General features: G+C 38.1%; 7 protein-coding genes across 15 annotated transcripts; 4 read left to right on the top strand and 3 right to left on the bottom strand.

Moving 5' to 3' along the window:
- The first annotated feature begins 757 nt into the window (after window positions 1-757).
- Window positions 758-7,091, top strand: LOC106743561 (monocarboxylate transporter 12-B). Its single transcript, XM_014617524.1, has 7 exons — window positions 758-1,655; window positions 1,898-2,160; window positions 2,552-2,695; window positions 3,314-3,606; window positions 4,121-4,788; window positions 5,682-5,902; window positions 6,699-7,091. Exons 1-7 carry the CDS (start codon window positions 1,195-1,197, stop codon window positions 6,875-6,877), a joined length of 2,229 nt encoding a protein of 742 aa, XP_014473010.1. The 5' UTR covers window positions 758-1,194; the 3' UTR covers window positions 6,878-7,091.
- A 676-nt stretch (window positions 7,092-7,767) lies between these two features.
- LOC106743568 (UPF0547 protein C16orf87-like) lies at window positions 7,768-9,700 on the bottom strand. The gene is made up of 3 exons (XM_014617533.1): window positions 9,074-9,700; window positions 8,406-8,594; window positions 7,768-8,179 (listed from the first exon to the last, which is right to left on the bottom strand). The coding sequence occupies exons 1-3, from the start codon at window positions 9,122-9,124 to the stop codon at window positions 7,949-7,951; spliced, it is 471 nt and encodes a 156-aa protein (XP_014473019.1). The 5' UTR covers window positions 9,125-9,700; the 3' UTR covers window positions 7,768-7,948.
- Window positions 9,701-9,800: 100 nt separating this feature from the next.
- Window positions 9,801-11,238, bottom strand: LOC106743569 (40S ribosomal protein S15Aa). The gene is made up of 4 exons (XM_014617534.1): window positions 11,148-11,238; window positions 10,525-10,659; window positions 10,112-10,277; window positions 9,801-9,929 (listed from the first exon to the last, which is right to left on the bottom strand). The coding sequence occupies exons 2-4, from the start codon at window positions 10,655-10,657 to the stop codon at window positions 9,836-9,838; spliced, it is 393 nt and encodes a 130-aa protein (XP_014473020.1). The 5' UTR covers window positions 10,658-10,659; window positions 11,148-11,238; the 3' UTR covers window positions 9,801-9,835.
- A 717-nt stretch (window positions 11,239-11,955) lies between these two features.
- LOC106743395 (translation initiation factor eIF-2B subunit gamma) lies at window positions 11,956-14,356 on the top strand. 6 transcript variants are annotated; one of them, XM_014617183.1, is made up of 5 exons: window positions 11,956-12,075; window positions 12,541-13,226; window positions 13,298-13,607; window positions 13,793-14,025; window positions 14,099-14,356. In XM_014617183.1, exons 2-5 carry the CDS (start codon window positions 12,550-12,552, stop codon window positions 14,253-14,255), a joined length of 1,377 nt encoding a protein of 458 aa, XP_014472669.1. In that variant the 5' UTR covers window positions 11,956-12,075; window positions 12,541-12,549; the 3' UTR covers window positions 14,256-14,356. The 6 variants fall into 6 exon arrangements, with proteins under 6 accessions (XP_014472669.1, XP_014472666.1, XP_014472668.1 ...); XM_014617180.1 differs by having other exon boundaries at window positions 11,956-12,109; XM_014617182.1 differs by having other exon boundaries at window positions 11,956-12,115.
- A 214-nt stretch (window positions 14,357-14,570) lies between these two features.
- LOC106743548 (60S ribosomal protein L37) lies at window positions 14,571-15,846 on the top strand. Its single transcript, XM_014617503.1, has 4 exons — window positions 14,571-14,678; window positions 15,041-15,176; window positions 15,308-15,392; window positions 15,612-15,846. Exons 1-4 carry the CDS (start codon window positions 14,676-14,678, stop codon window positions 15,661-15,663), a joined length of 276 nt encoding a protein of 91 aa, XP_014472989.1. The 5' UTR covers window positions 14,571-14,675; the 3' UTR covers window positions 15,664-15,846.
- A 116-nt stretch (window positions 15,847-15,962) lies between these two features.
- Window positions 15,963-19,686, top strand: LOC106743546 (mpv17-like protein 2). 2 transcript variants are annotated; one of them, XM_014617499.1, is made up of 3 exons: window positions 15,963-17,339; window positions 17,495-17,620; window positions 17,721-19,686. In XM_014617499.1, exons 1-3 carry the CDS (start codon window positions 16,758-16,760, stop codon window positions 17,736-17,738), a joined length of 726 nt encoding a protein of 241 aa, XP_014472985.1. In that variant the 5' UTR covers window positions 15,963-16,757; the 3' UTR covers window positions 17,739-19,686. The 2 variants fall into 2 exon arrangements, with proteins under 2 accessions (XP_014472985.1, XP_014472984.1); XM_014617498.1 differs by having other exon boundaries at window positions 17,495-19,686.
- Window positions 19,687-19,773: 87 nt separating this feature from the next.
- Window positions 19,774-22,167, bottom strand: LOC106743547 (glycolipid transfer protein). 3 transcript variants are annotated; one of them, XM_014617501.1, is made up of 6 exons: window positions 21,653-22,167; window positions 21,306-21,361; window positions 21,099-21,220; window positions 20,866-21,016; window positions 20,137-20,361; window positions 19,774-20,058 (listed from the first exon to the last, which is right to left on the bottom strand). In XM_014617501.1, exons 1-5 carry the CDS (start codon window positions 21,864-21,866, stop codon window positions 20,179-20,181), a joined length of 726 nt encoding a protein of 241 aa, XP_014472987.1. In that variant the 5' UTR covers window positions 21,867-22,167; the 3' UTR covers window positions 19,774-20,058; window positions 20,137-20,178. The 3 variants fall into 3 exon arrangements, with proteins under 3 accessions (XP_014472987.1, XP_014472988.1, XP_014472986.1); XM_014617502.1 differs by having other exon boundaries at window positions 19,774-19,996; XM_014617500.1 differs by having other exon boundaries at window positions 19,774-20,361.
- Between the last annotated feature and the right edge of the window lie 51 nt (window positions 22,168-22,218).

Below are 22,218 nucleotides of genomic sequence, written 5' to 3'. Positions count from 1 at the left end.
AAACCCATCAAAGTTTGCCCAATTGCCGATATATGCGCAAGAGGTGTTTCAAGGATAGTGACTCATCGCTTTTTCCCTCATCGGGAAGCTTTGCGCCTCCACGTGTACGTGGCTGTACAGGGTGTCCCGATATAAAGGAAAACATTTAAATATTTATTTTTAATGATACAAGGAGCACAATTTTAATGGTTTCGAAGGAGGAAGGAAAATGTTTTCACGGTCATTCTTTTCGATTTTTTTAAGGTCCCCATATTTAGGCCTTCAAGATATTCGGGTGTATAAACCCTGTATATTGAGATAGCGTGAATCTGTCATTTTTTCAGTGCACTCGAGATTCGGCCGGATGTCCTTTATATTCTTCATATCTTCGTAGTTAAGGTGACTTTCTCATTTTATCACGGAACGTTTTCACGCAAAGTTGTAGCGCCAATTTGTTTATCTGAGCAATTTGTTCGTTGAGTGCAACCAACGCTGCCAACATTCTATTGCGAGATACCTCGAATATAGTGACTTATCTCGTCAGGATTATCTTAACGACTTTTTTCATTTCTCAAGAATACGTCCGTCTTCAATATCATTAAGCGTGCGAATTCTCGCTTCGTTGAGAAGTTTCACCCTCTCCCTATATCCTCCCGCGGGGCGTTCGCGTGTGTGGTCTTTACGTGGCGCGGGTGATTTCCGCGAAGATGGCCGTCAGCGCTGCCAGCGACGGCGTATCGATCCCTCCGCGAATTTCCACGTAGTGGCAGCCCTCGACGACTGCGTGCGCACCCTTTCTCGCGACCTTTACCGAGAGAAGAGCTTGCGCGACCGTCGCTCTCTCGAGTGCCAGCGAGGTATCTTGGAATTTGTACAAGAAGGCACCGCGATTTCTCCCACCGAAGACACGAGAACGAAGGACGTGGAGGTAGGACGAGGGTTGTATGATTCGGAACGCGACGGGTAGACGTTATTGTCGTTCTATCAAAGGTGGATCCATCGAACGGGGAAGGGACGGAGTAAGCGAAGCGGGTGGGCACCAGGTGGTACCAAGTTGAGTGAGATAGCTGGCGCCCGTTGAACCAGAGAGAGAGAGAGAGAGAGAGAGCCGCAGAAGAAGAAGTGAAACCTCGAACGAAACTCAAGTAAATAACATAATCCAATGTATTACGGTCCCCCCGGTGCCACCGAGGAAGTCGCCGCCGAGAGAAAGACATGTCGTTACCGCGGGAATGGAGCTTCCAGGATACGGCACAATGCCGGCCGGGTCAGGGCGGTTCGTCGTTGGCCGAGGTGCGCGACGTCGACCTCGGCCTGGATCGCACGACCACCACCACCATCACTGCAGTGTCGTCATCGCAGGAGATGGTCGTCGGCGGCGGCGTCGTCGCCATCATCGACGAGAACATGAATCAGCCGGCTAACCAGCTGGGTTCGCTCTTCTCCATCCACTCGGCGCCGGTGTTCGACCTGAGCGGCGGCGCCATCGCCGGGGCGCCGTCGCCGAAGCGACCGGCCTCGCTGGCGGTGCAGGCGACGGCGACGTCGACGCCGATCGTGCCGCCGCATCTGCAGAGCCCGGAGGGCACCGTCAACGACGACGACGACAACGACAACCTGCTGACGATATCCAGCCTCACCGCTCGTCCGCTCATCGCGAAATCGCGAGAGCTCAGGTCGGTGACGTGACGGATGTTTCTTCGCGAGGACCGTCCGCTCCTCTGGTTCATGTTGTCGTGAAGAACGTCGTTAGGCAGAACACACGCAAATAATTAACGAGTCACCTTGCTTGATAGCGAGCCGTGGTTTATTCCCTCAAGTTCCCTATTATAGCCTTCGTTTATCGATCAGCGTGATTAGTTTTCTATTTGCAACTCGCGATTGTGATCGCATACTCGAATAAAGACCTCCACCACAGGTCCGCTAGATGCACCGCCCCGAAGAGAAAAAAATCCCAGAGGAGCGACATCAGGAAACCGCGGAACACTACGTACGTGCCATTGGACGGCGGTTACGGCTGGGTGGTCGTGTGCGGCGCCTTCTTCGTGCAGTTCTGGGTCGCCGGTCTGGTCAAGTCCTACGGCGTGCTCTACGTCGAGGTCATGGAGACCTTCAAAGACTCGTCCGCCTCGGTGGCGTCGTGGATACCGGCGATCCTGACGTGCCTCTGTCTGGCGCTCGGTGAGTCGTTAACAGTCGTCTCGAATCGATCGAAAGTGTTGTCGCCACGACGATCTGCTTTATTAATTGGTGCGCGAATGTACGTCGGATTAAGGGAAATCGTCGCGTTTCCTCCTCTCCCAAGTAAGATAGAAAATAGATTTGCTAAACGAACAGCTTCGCTGTGGGAAGTGGGCTCCAAGAGATACGAATGATTTTGTTACACTCCTCTCTCGTTCGATGCGACATCTTTTTACTTTAACATCACTATCTGTGAGTCTCAGTTGGAAAGATACTTTGGACGCAACAAAAGCGCGGTGACCGATTATTTATTGCTGGAGGGAAAAGGAGAGCTAATTTAATCGTTAATCTCTTTATCGGGACGCGCTAACGATCGATGTTCCGTTCGCAGCTCCGGTGACGAGTATGCTCTGCCAGAAGTACAGCTGTCGGACGGTAGTTTTCGTGGGGGGACTTTTCTGCGCCCTCGGACTCACAACTAGTTACTTCGCCACGCGATTGATACACCTCTTTTTTACATTTGGAGTGCTGACAGGTTGGTTGACGGCGGACCGTTCTCAACGGCTTCTCCTGTCGGTCGTTCATCTTATCTCATTAACACGATTTCAATCATTTTTACACAAAACTAATCAGCATACTTGTATTAAAGCCGGTCAGTAAGGTTTCTTTTCGCGAGCACCATTTTTCTACGTACACTTAGCATGCGCGGTGATTTGTTGACCGCAACCAGGTTTTCGCAATTTATTAAAAGATCTTTCAGCGGTGCTCTTTGTTGGGCCGTCCGGTGGTGAAGTTGAAAAATTTTCATTATTTTCATGAAGCATTGCTTTATCATTAGTTTTTAATTACAGAACATGTAGCTTTCAATAGAATATAGATTGCAGATTGAACGGAAGATGAATAATGCGAAAAGTAACGTCAAAATTACGAGAAAATGGCTACAAAATCATTTTCTCATTACTTGGACATCATTGTCTGTCCTACCTGGGATATTTCCTTTCACGAAGTTACTTTCACATTGTTTCTTCTTGCCAACGTTTAAAAGGAGGAGACAAGTGCCCTCCTTGGCTACGTCCATGACATACCTCATATTGCACCGATTAATTCCAAATTCTCTTTTTGAAAGATACTAAAAGGAATACTCTCCCGGCAGGTATCGGCGGCGGTCTGTCCACGACGCCGGGCATAATCCTGGTTTCGCAGTACTTCGACAAACATCGCGCCTTGGCAAACGGGATCTGCGTGTCCGGCACCGCCGCCGGTAGCTTCGTGTTTCCGCTCCTCATCGAGCTGCTGGTGAAGGACTTCGGCTTTCACGGTACGATTTTGCTGTTAGGCGGCTGTATGTTACACGTGTGCGTGAGCGCGACCCTCTACCGGCCATTGGACGACAATTACGCGCCCGACGAGGAGAAGATCCAGCAGAGGGAGGAGAAGGAGGAGCAGGTAGAGCTCGTCTTTAAGTTAGTCGCAATAGTAATCATCAATAACGTAACATAATTTTCAACATTTTCAACTGTTACACAACACACGAGTTATAATTGCACTTACCTTGTTGAGTGGGAAACTACAATATTGATGTTACAGTTTATTGGCGTTTACCGAGAGACGACATCTCTTAATACTTGTCAATTTGTCCTTCGGTTTTTTTTACCTTTTTTTTTTTATGTACTTCAGCGCATAGTCTATTAGCCAAGTGCTGAGGCAAATTGTTTCAAGAAGTGGAGAAAAGTAATAAGAAAATTAGTGTATCCGTGCGAGATACATTGCGATCGCTCATGGTTGAAAAAGAAAGTAAAATATCTGAAATAATATGATAAGCTGTAAAAATAAAATGAAGAGTGCGAAAGGTTACACGCATGCTGGTTCCGTCGATTTCGGTTAAATGTCGCCCGGACGGACCCCGGTGAACTTGAGAATTAATCGATCGCCTTCGTTTTCACGTTTTTTCGCGACGAAGTCGAAGCAGCAGAAGCTGGATCTGTTGTTCGCCAATGACCCGACCACCAGGCACAACATGTTGAACGAGCTTTTCCATCAAAACGGCGGCGGTGTGGTGGCGGTCGAGCTGACCGACAGCGACGAGGAAAAGGACGTGATGGGCGAGGGCCTGCGAATGAAACCTATCTCCAAGATCCGCAGCTCCAGCATCCTGCACAGCGTCGAGGACCTGTCAACGGATTCCACGTGCGTCTACAAAGCCGCCCGGTCGTCGCTGAGATCGTTGAGATCATCTGCAACGGCGGTAGGCCCTCCGGAACAACAGCCGGCACCGCCGCCACCTCCATCGCCGCCCCCACCGATGTCGTCGTCGTCATTGACGCGAACAGCATCGTCCATTGACTCGTCCAAGGTCACCCTGATGCAACGGCTGACGCGTTACATCGATCTGTCGCTATTGAAGAACCCGCAGTTCATCATGATGTGCTTCTCCGTCAGTCTCATGTCCACCGGCAGCCCGTATATGCTGTATTATCTGCCAGCGTATGTGCACGCTGCCGGCTACACCAAGTCGGAGGCAGGCTACCTGGTGGCCATCTCCGCCGCCCTCGATCTCTGCGGCAGACTTGGTCTTGGTTGGCTGTCCGATCTTAAGTTGTTCGACCGACGGAAAGGATACATCGGCAGGTAAGCATCGCGATTCTGCACAGCTTATCCCTATTATAAGCGAATCAAATATAATCGTTGAAAAGATTAATCAATTATATACGAGAGAAAAAATATCGAAAAATAAAGATATTTCTTCGATAGGGGTTCAAAAAAACCAGAATTCACACGAAATTCCACGGTTGCTCATGGGAGATTTGTGCCAAAAATCCAGGTTTGGCGCGGAAATAAATAGTCTTAAATCAACGATAGACATTCTCATATAAGTGAGAATATTATTCTTAGAGGATTTTTAGTGTTTAATGAAGTGCAAGTAATACTTGCATCAATTTAAGTTCAATTCAAGATTAAAAATCTTCTAAGATTATAATATTCTTGCTTATATATATGAGAACATTTATTCTTGATTTAAGACTAATATTTTTTTTCTGTGTAGGTAACAATTCGCATTCCTATATGAATTTTCCGCGTGAATTCCTATATATGAACTTTTAATATACAGATTCACATAAGTTCCGTCGGATTTCTGTTGGAATCATCTGAAAATTTTCAACAGCGGCTAATAACATGTTTACTTAAATCTAAATTCTTTCATCCAAGTAAATAACAATTTTCACATAAAACTACAGATTAAAAAAAAAAAATCTAATTTTCTTCCTCAGTGTAAAAATATGCATACCGATACAAGGAAATGTGTCATTAGTTAAACCCATTAAATAAATATTTCTTAAATATTTTTTTCCCTCAGAATATTAATTAATTAATTAATATTGAAGAATAATACGAGCAATGTATCCGAACGTTTAAAACTGGATCACTCCTGTCAATGTTCTCAGATTGATCGACCAAGACCAATCGATTGTACTTATTGGTCCTTAATTGATTTTTATACGGTTTCACTTTCCTACGAGCAGCGTAGTTGGTGCCGGCGTGGCGGTCCTGGCGATCCCGATGGCTCATTCCTTTTATGTGCTGGCGTGTTCCGTTGGCATGTACGGACTATGCCTGGGTTGTTGGTTCCTCCTAGTTCCCGTCCTGCTCGCTGACCAGTACGGAACCGACAAGATATCGTCCAGCTATGGTCTTGTGAGGATGTTCCAAAGCGTCGGCGCGATCTCTATTCCACCTCTCGCAGGTACGCTTTTGATTTCAGGTGGCCGAACATAGTTTACGATTATATATATCTGGTGGTGCCGCCATCTTTTCTTTGTCGTAAACAATATTTCCACACAATCACTTGTAAAATTTGTAATAATATATTCTTATCAAAATCACACGTACAAATGTTTCCATAATGTTGTTACGAAAGAAGTTGCTTCGCTAATGTACGATATAGCGCGCTTAAGATGCATCTTCTTGATTGTTCTTTTATTCAAAATCCCGACTTAAATATAAAGTGAGCGCGCAGTAGCGCGTATGGCTTTTAACATAAGAAAGAAAGATACGATTTCTCGCTTCTGACGTCACGATACGCTTCGGGTCAGGAGCCTTAACTCTGATAGATAATAGAAAAGCGCTTTCCGTAAAGGGCGACTCGTGCACATTATATACGCCTGTGCTGTACATAACTGGGAAAGGCTGACGCTTCATCGGGCGCACGGGGAAATGAGGGTACGCGTTGCAGCTTTGTTATTTATAAATTGTATTTTACAACGCTCTGAAGCCACGCCTTTCCTCGAGCACAGCAAATATGAATTCTGAATTTTCAATATATTTTGCGCCTCAAAAGGGAGAATGTGTTCCTACAAGGTTATATAATTTCCTATCAAGAATTGTATTCGCATACGATAAACAAGTTCCTCAAAACTTTTCAAGTCATTTCTCGTTATTATCACGTGTATCTCGTAATCAATACTAATCGATAATATTCTATATAGAATCTACCTATCCTATACCAATTGTGCAATAGTGCGGTGATATGTTTGTTCCAGGTTACCTGCGCGACGTAACCGGAAGTTACACCGTGTGTTTTCTATGTATGGGCACGTGTATGGTCATAGGAGGTCTGCCTCTGCTGTTGGTCTTCAACGAGGCGTCAAATTCGACAACAAAGCTGCCCGTAAGCGCCGAGAATAACAATCGTCAGAGGGACACTACCGTGAAAGAGTAAATTATTTTGAAAATGTGATCGTTAACGAAGAGTGATATAATCTAATGTGTAATAGGGAGATAAATAAATCACAACAGTTGTCACAAAACGCCATGATATGCTTACTGAATTTTCCCAAGATCGACTGTTACCTCTTGAACCGCTATACAATTTCTTCGCTATCAAATATTTATAATATTATACATACATATATACATACATATATATATATATATATATATAGGTTATAAAAATTACACGATTAAACTATTCAACTATTTGACATAATAAAAATTGCAGGAGGAAAAAAGAAACATTCCAGAAAAACCTTTTCCCTTTAAGATTATTTATTAGCTTGTAAAAAAGTTTTTAAATCGAAAGAGATTACGTAATTTATAAAAAAAGATAGTGTAATTGAGGAATGTTTTAAAAAAATCGCTAACTCGAGTTAAAAAACTTCCCTTTACAATATTCGAAATGGCTTGTTCGCTTTATAATCAGCGAGATTTTCTATCACATAAATTCGACATTCTAAACGGCGATTGATAGAAAAAAAATGCATCTAAAACTTTGATTTATAGTCAATGAACTTCTAAAATGATAAAATAAATTTATACGATGGACTATGTGCAAAAGTAGCAATTTTAAATGCATTTCTTTTAAAACACAGTCTTCTTAGCCACACATAGTTATTGTCTCTATTACAGAAATTATTACAATATTCGAGAATTGCTTAAACATGTGTAAAGTCAACTCTAGAAACTGATTCCTCGTTTATTTTCTTATATACGACTCTTCCTGAAACACATTGAACATCTATAAAATTTAAAAATTGACTTTGCATTTATTTTCTTACATACTATCCTTGTAACATAGACTATATATATATATATATATATATATATATATATATATATATATATCTCTCTCTCTCGCGTTGCATGCTATTTACATCGTATGTACAAGTTTTGGCTACTAAAATGTAATCTTTAATATATATATATATATATATGTGAGTTCATGACTCTTAAAAAAATACTAATAAAATTAATATGTACAAAGTATAAATTGTCCAAGGGACATATCTATGCTTTACGTAGGTTTCCAAGCTACCACTTTCATTTTATTGTTCAGCTCTTGCAATATGAGTGAACATGTGAGCTGTTTCTCCGGTGATAGCCCATTAATGCCTTCCATCTCGTCGTCGTCGTCGCCCATACCACTGCTGCTGCCATTCTTGCCTTTTCCCTTTCCTTTCCGTTTCTTCTTCTTATTCAACTGTCGACAATCAATATCATTTGCAACATCGGTAGTCCTTCTGATCTAAGATAACAAAGCAGCAAACTTTTAAGCATTCATGGTATATAAGATGCTTTATCATACATTATATTATTATTTTGTACAAGTGCTATTGAAATATACTGTCTTAGAAGAAAAATAAACAGTATTATAGCTTCCATTAGAACTATATATTAAACAAAGTTAATGTTAAATATTACATTTTGTTTTCTAAAGATATTTTGTTCATAAAATTTTCGATATATATTACTTTGGCACTTTTCTTAGTCTGCTTATCATATTCCAAAGCATCATAATAATTTGGCTTTTCGCGTTTAATTCGATTTGTTCGTCTTGTCTTCATTACACCACTGTCAGGACTAGGTGGACTCTTTATGGAATTACGTCTTGCATTAAAGAAGGAGTGTCCACAAGGGCAAGCTTTACAGGCAACGGGTACCTTATAAACAAAATTACTAAATTTAGGAATATTATAAACTAGCATATATTATACAATGAAACAATATGTCTCACATATATATCTCATGATATGTCTCATATACATTAAAAACTTAAATACAAACACGATTTAAAACTACGGTGACATTGAATGTTTATTCTTCAAACTCAAATTTCAAGATGTACTTCTCTTTTATATGCACATATGTATGAGCTTCATGACCTACATACACATTTTTCGTAACACTTCTTTCTGAATAACTCAATTTTTATTGTCTTTCCTTTTTATAATTAATCGTATTCTAAATACGAAATACATTTAAACGTTAATATTTTTGTAAAATAAAGGACATTTATTCGTAAAAGTCTGAGCATATGACATATAAATTACACATAAATAGCATATAATTTGAGTATGAATCATTCAAAAATGTATATAAAATAGGTATATGTAAAATATGACGAAACGTAACTAAATACCTGCTGCTCACACTTGGGACAACCTTTGCTGATCGTTTTGGTCTTAGCCATGTCAGGAATAACCGTATTTCAACAATACAAAGATTAGTTATAACTCGTTTCGTTTCAAAGATAAAAGATATGACAAATCACAGTTGGACATAATAGAAAACCATTATTTGGCTTGTTCGATGCGCACTCAGCGCCATCAACTGGATAAACTTGTACTGTACTCTAATAGGACACACTTCGCACATGACTCACTTGATAATAGAGAGTTACGCGCTTTGTTTAATTATATTAATTGTTGAATAAAAAGAAGAAATGTTCCAATGGATAAATTGAATTTAATTGACTGATTTGATTAACTCGTGTTGGTGAAACCGGACTTTAATATATGTTTTATTGTGCGCGGGACCCAGCAAAGATAGGATGATACTTTCGTCGTTAAATGGAAAGTATACCCATTGTACTTTTCCGGAGTACTTGTGTGACAAATATCTAATTTTTTATATATTTGTTGTCAATTCCTGTAAGAGTAAACAATTTAATTTTTAAAATGGAACAAAGAACTTTATGAAAATCTATATTTGTCCGAAGTTTCGTGAATGTTCACAAAATATCGGAAGCAAATCCATGAGACGCCACACTAACTCAGAAGCTAAATCAAGTATTCATTCACACTGCGGAAGCCTAAAATATTATCTTATATATTCGAATATAGGTTAGCGCGAAGAAAACAGACAAATACTATTTTGTTATATATTCATTTAATTAAAAAATTTAGAAGAAAAATCCAAGTATTTTCCCTCCCAGATGCTTCCTCCTTGCTTCTTCATGATCCATGATTCCTCCACTGGTGGTCAGCACGACAAAACTGAAAGTCAAATATATGTATTGCTATTTCGGAGGAATTTATATATTGAAATATAGGGGATTACAGTAAAAACTACAGTAGCAACAGACTTGAGTGAACCCATTCTTTTCTTCCCTCGAACCATGCAATTTTTCATAAAGTTCTTTATGCCATTTTCTGCTTATTATATAATAAACGCTTACCCAAATTGTCGAGAAGGGAGAAGATTGTTGGTCCATTTCTCAATGTCATTGATGGGTACATCAAATCTAGGCGAGATAACACCACATTTGTTTAACCTTCCGGTAAGATTAACTACTACTTTCCCACTACGATGATCATCGACAATCTCAAATTCTCCAATGTAACCTGAATATAGTAAAAATATTTACTTAAAATTACAAATTCAACTGGAACAAAAGTTCATTCTTCAAGTTTAAGCAGAGTATCTTGAGAATATTTTTATTAATGTTTGATTATATCAGAATGTGTGGTATTACAAATTTTTAAGATTGTAAAACAGAGATAATATCTTGACAAAATTCAATATGAGATACATAAAATAAATGACCTGAAACATTTTGCATATATGAAAATATAAGTTAAATATACTTACCATGTTTCATCATGACGGTGAGGAATTTAACAATTACTTTAGAGCAGGGTCTCAACAACACCTGCCGTTTGCCGCGTTTCTCGGCATTATTAATGGATTTCAGAGCATCGCTTAAAACATTCATACGCACCATTGCTGAAAAGTAACTTAATGAATATCAGCTATGTTCATACATCCATAACGGGAACATATTATCAATATAATTATCTTAGAAAACTCTAAACTCTTCCGGGAATTTTTGTAAATACTTATGAACTTATCATTACATATCTGTGCATATATATTTTTGAATCAAGTTTCTTATAGTAGAACCTAACCTAATTTTTTGACAAGATCAGTAAATACGTGATCACGATTACTCGATTATTTTACATGATATGAAAGTGTAACAATTATGCCAGTATAAATGTTGAATTTTTTTGTCCACGCAAAGCATCCCTTATTTTATTGAAACGAAAACAACTGTAATTACAAGCGATGTGATATTCGGTCACTTCAGATGTAAATATCTCACGAGAACTTAGTCCTAATTACAAAATACCACTGCTCGAAAATGCAAAAGGATTTAAAAGGTTGCTTATACTGTTAATTAAAATCCGATGGCTCTTATGAAGGAAAATTACCTGCGATCTGTAATTTATTTACAACAGCACCAAGTACGCTTGAATCAACCGACGTGAAAAGGAACGAGGATACTCAGTGCTGCTAACTATAGTGAGATACACAATGGGCTGATCAGCAATATGGTTTCCGTCCACAGGACGCGGAAACGCTTGCCGCGCGGCGGAAGTTCGTGCGGTAGCCAATAAACTTATAGTTTTTATCGAAAAACGGCATGTTGATTGGTTACCACGCGAACTTCCACAAGCGTTGCCGCGTCCTGTGGTCTAGAGTTGAACGAAACAGTATGATACATAGGGAGATAGAGTTTCCCCCTAGAAAAAATAAGGTTTTTCTCCAGAAATTGCGGGGGAAAATTCTATTTTTCTGGGAAAGAAATCCCTATTTCCCTCTGTATCAATACTGTTCAACTCTACTGTGGGCAGAACCATTAGATCCGTAGTCTGATAAGACCGTCATGTCAGACTACGGATTAGAGTTTGAATTGAAATTTGACCAATCAGTGCAAGGTTCGTTAAATTTTACTAAACTTGAATTCAGTTAACTTTGTACCGATTGGCTAAATACAGTCTCAATCCCCAATCCGTAATCTGATACGGGCTTTGGAAAGAAAATACAATAAAGCCCGTATCAGACTACGGATTGAATTGAAATTTGATCAATCAAAGTTCACTAAATTTCACTAAACTTGAGTTTACATAGTTAATTTTGTACTGATTGGCCAAATTCGATTCAATCTGGATACGGGCTTAACAATACAGGTTACTTATTGCACTTTTATTCGAAAATATCGTTTCAACTGTCCTTGCATTGACCCCAAGTCTGGGGTAGCTAGTTCAGTGAACTCGTTCATTGGGTTCCGCTGCGCTGCTGTGGAAAACTGCAGCGTGCACATTAGCTATAAAGAACGCTTCAGTGTATGGTTTCTGAGTTAGTGCGGCCAGTTTAGCTACAAAGAACAAAGTTATAGATAAGAATATTTGAAATTTACATCATTATTTTAGAAACTTTATTTAACTCTGTAATATTATTTATGTGCTTCCTACTTCTATCTTGCTGATTATATTGTTCTTTGTATACGATAGTAATTTTACGATAGTGATTTTAAATTTATTTGCGAGATTTCATTTGTTAGGTTTGTTTATGCCCTGAACCAAGTTATATCTTGAAGTATTTCTTATTTTATATTATCTATTTTATGCCTCTTAGTATGTAGAGAATAAAATTTAAAAAATCAAAATATTTTCTCAATAATGCAACTAAAAGTGTAATGAAAAGTAATTAAAAATAATCTTATTTTGAGGTTAAAGGATTTGTCATATGGTATAGTTTCTTTGAAATTTGCAACAAGTTTTGGGGTTTGATGAACACTATGTTTTGCTTTATTTATTACAGATTATACAAATGGCTCACAACGTTGAACTGCAAGCTATTGTGCTTGCTGGTGGAAAAGGTTCTCGTATGACCGAACTTACGGCGGCTCAGCCCAAATGTCTGCTTCCAATTGGAAATGTTCCTATGATTTGGTATCCCTTGCGAATTCTGGAACGTTTTGGATTTAAGGAAGCAATTGTTGTTGTCTCCGAAACAACAAAGTCTGATATATCATTGTCATTAGACAAATTAGGTCTAAAGATTAAATTAGATATTATAGGAATTCCAGGAGCTGAGGACTTTGGCACAGCTGATTCCATCAGACACATCCATGAAAAGATATTTACAGATGTTGTGGTAATATCTTGTGATCTGATCACAGATATTGATCTATCAGATATTATAAACTTGTATAGAACATACAAGGCTAGTGTAACTGCTCTGATGTTACCTATTCCAAAAATACCAGATGACTTTGTAACTCCAGGACCAAAAAATAAGCAAAAACCAGAAACAGATTTAATTTGTATTAACAATGATACAAAACGATTGATTTTGTTGGCGTCTGCTTCTGATTTTGAGGAAATTATAAATTTTTCGCAGAGGACTCTTAGGAAGGACACTAACTTTACTGTTCATCCTAAACTATTGGATGCCCATTTATATATCATTAGTAAATGGGTATTGGATTTCTCAGTATTTAATAAGTGAGTAATCTTATTATTGAAATAAAAAAAAATTCTTCAAATTCTTAATCACATGTAAAAATGTATTATAGGACTTTTAGCACATTGAAAGGTGAACTGTTACCTTATATAATTAGTAAACAATCATTTAAATATAAGGAGGCTATAGATGAAAAAAATACTTCTATGGTACAAGTGGACTTGAAGCAAGATATTTTCCGTTTTGTAAATAAAGAATTCCTAGATAATTCAATAAAAAGAAGGTCAGCTTTCAATGATCATAATAACGACTTGGAAGAAGCATTTTGTGAGGATATAATAAGGTGTTATGCTTATGTGTCAAATAAAAATATTGGCCTTAGAGCAAATACTGTGCAAATGTATCATCTTGCTAACGCTAAGGTTGGGTATATGATTTATCGCACATTTTTTTATGTAACACAAAGAAAGGAATACATATGTGTATTACACACACACACACACACACACACAACTATTATATTTTATGTTATCTATTATATATTATATCAATTATTATCTATTATATGTAAACATATATCAAAAGTGAAAAAAATCATTTTATACAGATATCAGAATGGTGGGATAATAAGAATAACGATCAGTTATTACCCATTCCAAATATTTCGAGTACAGCAACTGTACATAGCACACAGGTGCAGGAGTGTCGTATAGACAATAATTCGCACATCCAAGAAAAAACGTCGTTGAAACATAGTTATATTGGGCCTAATAGCACGGTGGAATCAAAGACCAGGATATCTCAGAGCGTGATAATGGGAAATGTAACTATTAAACAAAGGTGAGTCTGGAATAAGTATGTTACATTTCCTACTGAAATTCTACATTCATTGAATATACATTTATAATTGCAGGTGCGTTGTACACAACTGCATACTATGTAATGGTTGTGTTATCGAGGAAGGCACTGAATTAAAGGATTGCTTGGTCGGAGCTCAACACGTTGTGGTGTCTGGTAGCCAGCATTCTCGCGAAGTACTCACGGATGCCGACAAACTCATAGAAATTTAATCATATTCTTATGATTTGATTTTGTTATACAACTCACTAAAACATATGTACGGAAAGAAGATAAATATGATCGTGCGATTGATTTTTCTTAAAGAAAACGATTCCCATCTATCTGTTTATTAACCATTCTCGACGAATCAAGCATTCATAATCAATCAAAAATTGATATAAAATTTATATGAATATACAATTTCCTCCATGGTGGTATAAAATAATCCCAATTTTCAAGTTTTTTTTTTTTTTACAAATTTATTTAGTTATCATCCGAGTAAAGATAATATTGAATTGGTTGCGATGTTGCTTCTCATCATTTAGTGCAGAGGTCGTTGATGTTTCCAATGCTATTGGCCAGTTTTAACTGAACATGGGAACGTGCTGAAACGCCGCTCTTCTCTTTCTTCGGAGTGCTCGTCCTGCAAAATGGTAAGTATGATTTGATTGATTCGAATCGTTTTATTTCGTAGCGATCTTAACTTTTGACCAATTTATTGACTAAAAAATGATATCTTAAACTTTCGTGGAGTCGTTATGACCGAATAGTAGAGAAGGAAAGATACATCGATTCGCATAATGTCTTCGTAAAACACGTGTGCAGGTTATGATAACTGTTTGTGTTAACACGTTGAAGTCACTTTGTAGATTACCTTTTGTACGATTGCTCATTACTATAATCTAAATTAATGCTTCACTTAGCATCGGTTGGCGTCACGATTTTCTTTGTTTTAAAATCGTCACCTATCCACATGATAGGTTTTGCTCACTGTAATGTTTCTCAATGTTCATAGACGAAAGGTACATCCAGCTTTGGTAAACGGCGCAATAAGACACACACGTTGTGCAGGAGATGTGGTAACAGCTCATACCATATCCAGAAGTCACAATGTGCTCAATGTGGCTACCCAAAAAAGAAGATGCGTTCGTGTAAGTTACTCTTTTGTACTGCTATAAAAACGAGCACATATCAAGAACTATCTGTTTTATGTCTACTCGAATATTATACAAAGGCAAATTTTTCTCAGTTCTAATTTAATCCATATTTTATGATCTTACAGATAACTGGTCGGTTAAGGCCAAGAGGAGGAAGACCACTGGTACTGGCCGCATGCGTTGCCTCAAGATTGTTCGCCGCAAGTTCAAGTAAATATTCAAAACTATTTTTTAAATGCATAAATTGTAGAATAATTAACGAGTAGTAAAACAATAAGAAATAGGTCTTAGTAGTAGTAATTTTATATCTTTGGCTTAATAAGAATTTACACACACACACACGTTGAATTATTTTAATTATTTGATCTTTATCACGACTCATAGATATTATGTGTATATATTGACGACTACATATATATATATTTACAGGAATGGATTCAGAGAAGGCGTGCCAAAACCTAAAGCTGTTGCGGCAAAGTAAAACAACATTGTGTAATTAAGTTATACAATTTTGACTACTAATAAAAATCAAAGGTCCAAATACCACATTATTGCCAACTTAATGAGAATTTATTGCAGCTCTGTAGAACGATTGTTAATGTTCATTACGTACATTTTTTTGTAAAATTAGAAATCAATATTTACACTAGCATATTGAATTTTACCGCTGTTGGATTCTTATTAACCCCTTAACGCACAGTTTTTTTGAAAAAAAAACCGGCCAAAAAAAATCAATTTTTTTTAATGTAAAAAAATTGTTTTCTTCGCTTTCACATTGTTATTTTCAATTCTCGATTATATTCGAGTGTGAAAAATTATAGCAGCATAAAATACAACGCCGCTCGAATTATCTCGAGTGTGCACAGTTTGGCCTGTTTAGCGCGCTCGAATTAACTCGAGCGTACAAGTTAAGGGGTTAAAGTTATCATTATTTGATCATTTTAATCTCAGCACTAGGCAGATTTACAAAAGTGGAATTGCGATTAATTCTTATTAAGGTAACAATATATTGGAGTAAAGATAATCTACATGTATATGATTTCCTAGTATTCCATGAAGATCCTGTTATGCGTTATAAACATGTAAGATTAGCTCTCGATAAAACATGTATTATTCCTTATTGCATTATTATCCGATCTGTGAAGGAAATTCGAAAAAAATCCGCGATAGGAAAGATAAGATGCATTGTTCGCACTGCGCAACGGCGGAACATTTGATTGTCCCGCGGCGTCCCGTATATTTAGCGGGCTTCCGAGTTCGTTAAACAGTAACTTGCGACTCTCGATGCACGATGACAACTCTCACGATCGGTGTGGTTGCATCGTGCAATGTTTAGGTGTCCGACGAGACACCGCGCTCGAGGAACGTCCCATTTGCTTTCAGTTTGAAAGTTATGTCACGTAACAACATCCAACTAACGTATCGACTTCACAAGCACCGAAGGATCAAGAATCATTCGAGATTAAATAAAGAGAGAAACATTTTCACTTCGGGCAATCTGTTATTTATTGCGATATTGTTACGCGATTATTGTTATTCGACCGAATTCTTATTTTGTAACATAGTTCTTTAAAAATGAGCTTTCTGCGCAAGTTGTTATTTGGTAAGTGTGTCTCACTTCAAAGTTACAGCTATAAGCGTTTTTATCATGCAGTATTCTTTTCGTGTGTCTCTTATGATCTTATATATTTATATATATGTATATATCCAGGTAAATACCTGTTTATCACCAACACTGTGAGCTGTGGCTTGATGATGGCAGCGGGCGATGCGATCCAGCAGCGTAATGAACATTGGAGGAAACACTGTTCTCAAAAATACTTCTTGAGTAGTGTCATAGCAGCGTCGTTGGAGGAAGGAGAGAAAACAACAGCAGTTTCTGGCGATCCCGTGTACGGGCACGATTATATGAGGACGAGGAACATGGCAGTTGTAGGGTTGCTGCAGGGCCCGTTTCACCATTGGTTCTATATGTTCTTGGACAGAGTCTTCCCGGGTAAGGGCGCGAGGTCAGTTATCAAGAAAACGCTTCTCGACCAGACGATCGCGAGTCCCACATGTCTGACGATATTCTTCGTCGGTCTCGGGGTCCTGGAACGTCGCAGGATCGAGGAGATCTGCCAGGAGTTGAAGACGAAGTTTTGTGCTACATGGAAAGTATGTGGAAGTTCCATGTATTGATACACATATTTAAGTAAATGATGAAAAAAGCGTACTTTTAAATCCGGAGAGATGACGAAAAGTTTTGCCAAAATGTTTCTCCTGCAGTACCATGTGTAAGAATAATTTGTTTTGAAATTTGTTTCGATAAGGTCGATTGTTGTTTCTGGCCTCCCACGCAGTGCATTAATTTCCTCTTCGTGCCGTTGCATTATCGAGTACTTTACACAAACGCTATGACCATGGTCTACGATATTTTTCTGTCGTACATGAAATATGTAAGTTTATTTTCATTCGTTATATTATTTAAAACGAACGTTTATGAAATTGTCGAAAATAGAGCGACGCAGTGATTTCCCGACTTTTTTTTCCTTGCAGGATGCTCACTTCGAATGATGGCAGGAAATCTCATGACTAGTCAAGATGAAGTAACGTAAAAATTAAGTTATAATCATGCTGAGCACCCATATATTATATGTACATATATTATTAATTACACGCGAAAGAGTGCAATAAAATGCTGTCGGAGGAAATTTCCGAGTAAGACTATTTCCCGACATCCTTATTATGATCCGGCACCTGTTTGTTCCCTGCCGGGAGATAAATTGCAATCATTCTGTACGGTTTCCTGACGAAAAAATTGCCGATAACAATAAAAGCACAGATGTCAACGTAATCAAATATTGTCAAGCTGCTGTTTTATCGTAACGGCGGTACGATATCGCGCGGTGATCCAACACAAAGATAGAAATTCAAAGTCAATTAAATCACAATTTTCCGGCCGATCCTGAACTTATCAAAAGCCGACTTCAAATTTCGCTTCTATTTTTAACGATCGTAACCGTTAGATTCGAGGTAAACACGTCAGATTCCCTCTGCGTTTGCTTTTCTACTCACTCGAACGAGATTTGTAAAACCGGTTTGTGCGCTTTACTTCACGGCATTATTATTTTATACCTAAATAAATCCGGCACGGCGTGTCGGAAGTTGGTTTGGTTCCGAAGGTGTGCAAACGATTCGGCGGGCTTATTGCGAAATCGGACACTAATTATTACGATCGGTACTTAACGGACGATTCTCGCATATCCTGAAATGAGATCCGTGAATTGCCTTATCGCGCGCAATAATCTCCCATCGAGTTTATTTATCGGCTCGACAGCTTTTGTTTGGCGTTTGGCGACGGCGGGATTACGCAGTCTCTTCTAACCAGCCAGACGCCACCGCGCAAATACGATTAACGGACATAAACACAAATAATAAATTAATCGTTGCGCAACCATTCTCACGTGCGGGCTGACGTGCGTTTCGCACGTATGCAATTTGATAACAACAAAGCACGCGTGTTATTACACGCACGTCATGCTTCAATCCCTCCCTTATCTCATCAATAAAACTTGTCTAATCGAATCTCTCTCTTTATTATAGCGGAATGATTTCTATACTATCTCCTTTCTTATATCTTGCAACGGAAAATCACAATAGCAAGATAATACAAGATGTTCGATTAATGTTCTTGTGAAATATGAATGTTCTTAATTCCGGTATAGTCAAATCGGATATTTTATGAATGCGGTAGAATTCGCGCAAGCAAAATGTTAGCGGTGTGTCGGCAGATTGGCAACAGGTTTGATGTCAGCAGACTGGCATTAACTGCGTCTGCATTCAGCTTGTATTCTGCCGACAGAGTCTGCACACACAACCGGATAGAAACCGGCCAAATCCTGCCGCCAAACTGCGTGCAACAAGGTTTCTTCCGCCAATCTATTACCTCTCAACATCTTCTGTCGCATTGCTGACGCCGGTTTGGCAATATAATCAGCGATATAAAACGGATTCTGTGTTGAATTATTTATCTGGTTATTTTTCTGGCATCAAAAACTTGTGGCAGGCTCTGCATAAAATTTGTTTGCGCATGGATATCTTATAAGCATACAATATTATTTAGTATAAAGAAATATTCTGGACATATCTTTAGACGTAATATCCTAATAATAACGAACATATTCCCGATATTGAAAATACTGAAAAAAAGCGACCGGGTCGATCGATTAGTTTTTAAATTAGAAGTTATTTTGGACAGAAAAGTTCCTGCTTGATTCACCGATCATTTTGTACAACCACGGCTGATCGAGACCGACGTTGGCGTTTTACAGTGCTGGTTTTATTGCTCGTTATATCTTCTGCGATATTACAAAGGGGCGTTAAGAATGTACAAAAGATGGCAGAAGAACGTCGGCTGGACAGCGATAGTAGATCGGTGGCTTACACGATATTATCCCAGATGACATCCTTCTCTTTTGTGCACGATAAAACTTCGTCAATTCCGCGAAGAAACGAGTTGTTTTATAATTACCTCATCTGCCTGCGCTTTCGATACCAGCTATTATACACCACAAAGTTTTCACATCAAGAGAAAGCAAAAGTTCGCATCTCACGTATTAAGAACACTAATATATTTCCATAGTTATAACATCGGAATATTGTTTGATATTACTACTAGAGTAGTAGTCGACAGCAGTAGACTTAACAAATAGGAAAACATTGGCTCTATTCATTCTTTTCCACCGACCATATTCGCAGAAGCACGTCCAGCCACTTTTGAGTTTTTCCTTTTTTACTTCGTCGCATCTCTCCAATCATCATCTGATCGTGATCTTGATTGTAGAGTTCATATAATTTATATATCTTCTAGACTTCCGACGTATCTTTGAGCAAACTTATCCGGAGTGTCCTCCGATGTAATTTATTAATGTATGTTTTCTGTTAATTTTTCTTTTTTATAGCGGAGACATACCTTTTATAATGAGAGCATTTTGTCGCACTCTAATATACTTTGTTACACCACAGTAGCAATTTCAAGATTATTGTCATCATAAAATGCCTTTAATGTTATTATGTTTTTCTTTAGATTTATTATGGAAATTTCTACATTCTGTAAAGTAATTTCCTCTTTTCCTGTCTCTCCATCTGCTAATGCTAATAAGACTTGCGACCGAGTTGGTGCCATACGTGATAAGAACTGTAATAATGTTAACATTTAGACATAATGTAAATATCATGACATCTCTGTCATATGTGTTATAATTTGATCGCGAATTACCTATTAAGGCTCCTAAATGCTTGACTGTTCTTGTTTAGTGACGTTAGAAGCAAGCAAACACGTGTCACAAGAATTCTTGCATTACACATTCATGTATAAAAAGATATATCCATAAAATGACATTCGTTTCGTTTGTAAAATTGGTTGAACATTTTCCTTTTATATAGATAATCAATAGTCGAAAAATCAGTTTGATCGTAACTTATTTTTTTATGATTTTGTCAATATTAATTTAATGATTATTGTTCAAGTGTTTGAAAAATTTTATAAATATGCTAAATTGATTGCAAGTGTTATTTTGTAGATAGTCTTTTTATTTGAAAATATAATGCCAGAAATCTTGCGTTTTTTGACTTCTGACTAAATAAGGACAATTATAATAAATAGTCAAGAGTTTGAACATTAAATGAAATTTATACTTACACTAAATAATTGTTGCGCCATCCAACCGTGATAAGGTTCTAAGGTTTCATGATACGCCTCTTTTAGAAAAGCAACTAAATCTTCTGTTGCTTTTCCTGCTTTATGGTCTTCCACAATTTTTTCAAAAAACAACAAAATCATATGTAAGGCTCTGAAGAATATTGATAAATTTTAAAAGAACCATTAAACATATACACATGTAAAAGACAATATATATATGCTTTAATTAATACCTTCTTAACCACATTAAAGCATCAAGTGCAACAAGATCTTTCTCAGTAGATTTTTCACGCAAAATCATGTCTTGTAAATTTGAATTGCTTTCTTTATCCATAGAATATTTGGTTGTGAGTTTCTGTAATTAAGACAGGAATGTACATACAATTAATTCTAGAAAAAATTAAATATCCATTAATATTAACTGTACAATGTTTACTTACATCGATATTGCCTTGCATATCGTATCGTACAGGAGCAAACAATTTACCTAATTTATCTGAAACATACATTGGTTCTCCACACTTGCGAATCATAATATATTTATTGACACATTGCGGACGGATGACGAGATATCTCGTCTTTCTTATTTCGTCGTTAGGGACCGGATGACGAGATATCTCGTATTTCATATTGCGTCGTTAGAGGCGAAAACATACCCGGCTACTGGGTACGGTTAGCAATAAAATGTCTGGTCCGCAATGTATTAAGAGAAAATGTTCAACTTTAAGCGACGTTTATCCTTGAGCTACTGAATAATTTGAGGTTAAAATCGGAGATGAATACGTACGAATTGTCTCAACGACATCACGTGCGGCTTGCAGAAACTCTCCAGTATTTATTTTACCATCAATTATTTCAGGAAATTGCATTCTATTCACAGATTCTACATTCGTAGGAACTTTTACGGCCGAATTGAGGGATGACATGTTCCAATACTCGAAGCGCAAATTCGACAGATCACAAAACAACCACTCAACTATTCGCGTTTTCGATTTGCTCATGGATCTAAAGGTACAATTTCATGCAGCGAAGAAAAGCCAGCGTATTACCCCTACTCCGCTGATTTTCACCAAAGCAACTCTACAGCGAAGGTACGCACAAAGTTCGACGTTTAGCCTGTTCTTTTTGGCTGCATTGCTGAACTGGTGCAAAAAGTCGAAGTGAGAAAACATGCTGTACCCTCACCTTCGACTCGGACGACTAGTTTGTAGACAATTTTATATTTTTCACGACTTTCGCGAAGCAGTTACAGTCTCAGACATAGCGTCCACAACAAATTACGAAGTTCCCCAAATGTCAATATGAGAGAGCGACACTGCCGTTCAATGTTAGAACTTCATTGCGTCAATTTGT

Source organism: Dinoponera quadriceps, unplaced genomic scaffold (assembly GCF_001313825.1).
Source record: "Dinoponera quadriceps isolate SergipeBrazil2010 unplaced genomic scaffold, ASM131382v1 scaffold1069, whole genome shotgun sequence".
Lineage (NCBI taxonomy): Eukaryota > Metazoa > Arthropoda > Insecta > Hymenoptera > Formicidae > Dinoponera > Dinoponera quadriceps.
Note: the sequence above shows the minus strand (reverse complement) of the source record. Positions and strands in the feature narration are given on the sequence as shown.

Excerpts from the sequence above, each read along its gene's own strand:
- LOC106743569 (XM_014617534.1), bottom strand. The coding sequence starts at position 10,657 with ATGGTGCGTATGAATGTTTTAAGCGATGCTCTGAAATCCATTAATAAT. Across the intron at positions 10,278-10,524 it reads CACCGTCATGATGAAACATG|GTTACATTGGAGAATTTGAG; the intron begins GTAAGTATATTT and ends TACTATATTCAG. Across the intron at positions 9,930-10,111 it reads CTCCCTTCTCGACAATTTGG|TTTTGTCGTGCTGACCACCA; the intron begins GTAAGCGTTTAT and ends TTTGACTTTCAG.
- LOC106743561 (XM_014617524.1), top strand. The coding sequence starts at position 1,195 with ATGTCGTTACCGCGGGAATGGAGCTTCCAGGATACGGCACAATGCCGG. Across the intron at positions 1,656-1,897 it reads GCGAAATCGCGAGAGCTCAG|GTCCGCTAGATGCACCGCCC; the intron begins GTCGGTGACGTG and ends CCTCCACCACAG. Across the intron at positions 3,607-4,120 it reads GGGAGGAGAAGGAGGAGCAG|TCGAAGCAGCAGAAGCTGGA; the intron begins GTAGAGCTCGTC and ends TTCGCGACGAAG.
- LOC106743548 (XM_014617503.1), top strand. Across the intron at positions 15,177-15,307 it reads AAAAAAGAAGATGCGTTCGT|ATAACTGGTCGGTTAAGGCC; the intron begins GTAAGTTACTCT and ends ATGATCTTACAG. Across the intron at positions 15,393-15,611 it reads ATTGTTCGCCGCAAGTTCAA|GAATGGATTCAGAGAAGGCG; the intron begins GTAAATATTCAA and ends ATATATTTACAG.
- LOC106743547 (XM_014617500.1), bottom strand. The coding sequence starts at position 21,866 with ATGAGCAAATCGAAAACGCGAATAGTTGAGTGGTTGTTTTGTGATCTG. Across the intron at positions 21,221-21,305 it reads ATATGCAAGGCAATATCGAT|AAACTCACAACCAAATATTC; the intron begins GTAAGTAAACAT and ends TCTTAATTACAG. Across the intron at positions 21,017-21,098 it reads GCTTTAATGTGGTTAAGAAG|AGCCTTACATATGATTTTGT; the intron begins GTATTAATTAAA and ends AATATTCTTCAG.
- LOC106743546 (XM_014617498.1), top strand. The coding sequence starts at position 16,758 with ATGAGCTTTCTGCGCAAGTTGTTATTTGGTAAGTGTGTCTCACTTCAA. Across the intron at positions 17,340-17,494 it reads AGTTTTGTGCTACATGGAAA|GTCGATTGTTGTTTCTGGCC; the intron begins GTATGTGGAAGT and ends TGTTTCGATAAG.
- LOC106743395 (XM_014617177.1), top strand. Across the intron at positions 13,227-13,297 it reads GATTTCTCAGTATTTAATAA|GACTTTTAGCACATTGAAAG; the intron begins GTGAGTAATCTT and ends AATGTATTATAG. Across the intron at positions 14,026-14,098 it reads AATGTAACTATTAAACAAAG|GTGCGTTGTACACAACTGCA; the intron begins GTGAGTCTGGAA and ends TTATAATTGCAG.
- LOC106743568 (XM_014617533.1), bottom strand. The coding sequence starts at position 9,124 with ATGGCTAAGACCAAAACGATCAGCAAAGGTTGTCCCAAGTGTGAGCAG. Across the intron at positions 8,595-9,073 it reads GTCCCAAGTGTGAGCAGCAG|GTACCCGTTGCCTGTAAAGC; the intron begins GTATTTAGTTAC and ends TTTGTTTATAAG. Across the intron at positions 8,180-8,405 it reads AGACTAAGAAAAGTGCCAAA|ATCAGAAGGACTACCGATGT; the intron begins GTAATATATATC and ends TTGTTATCTTAG.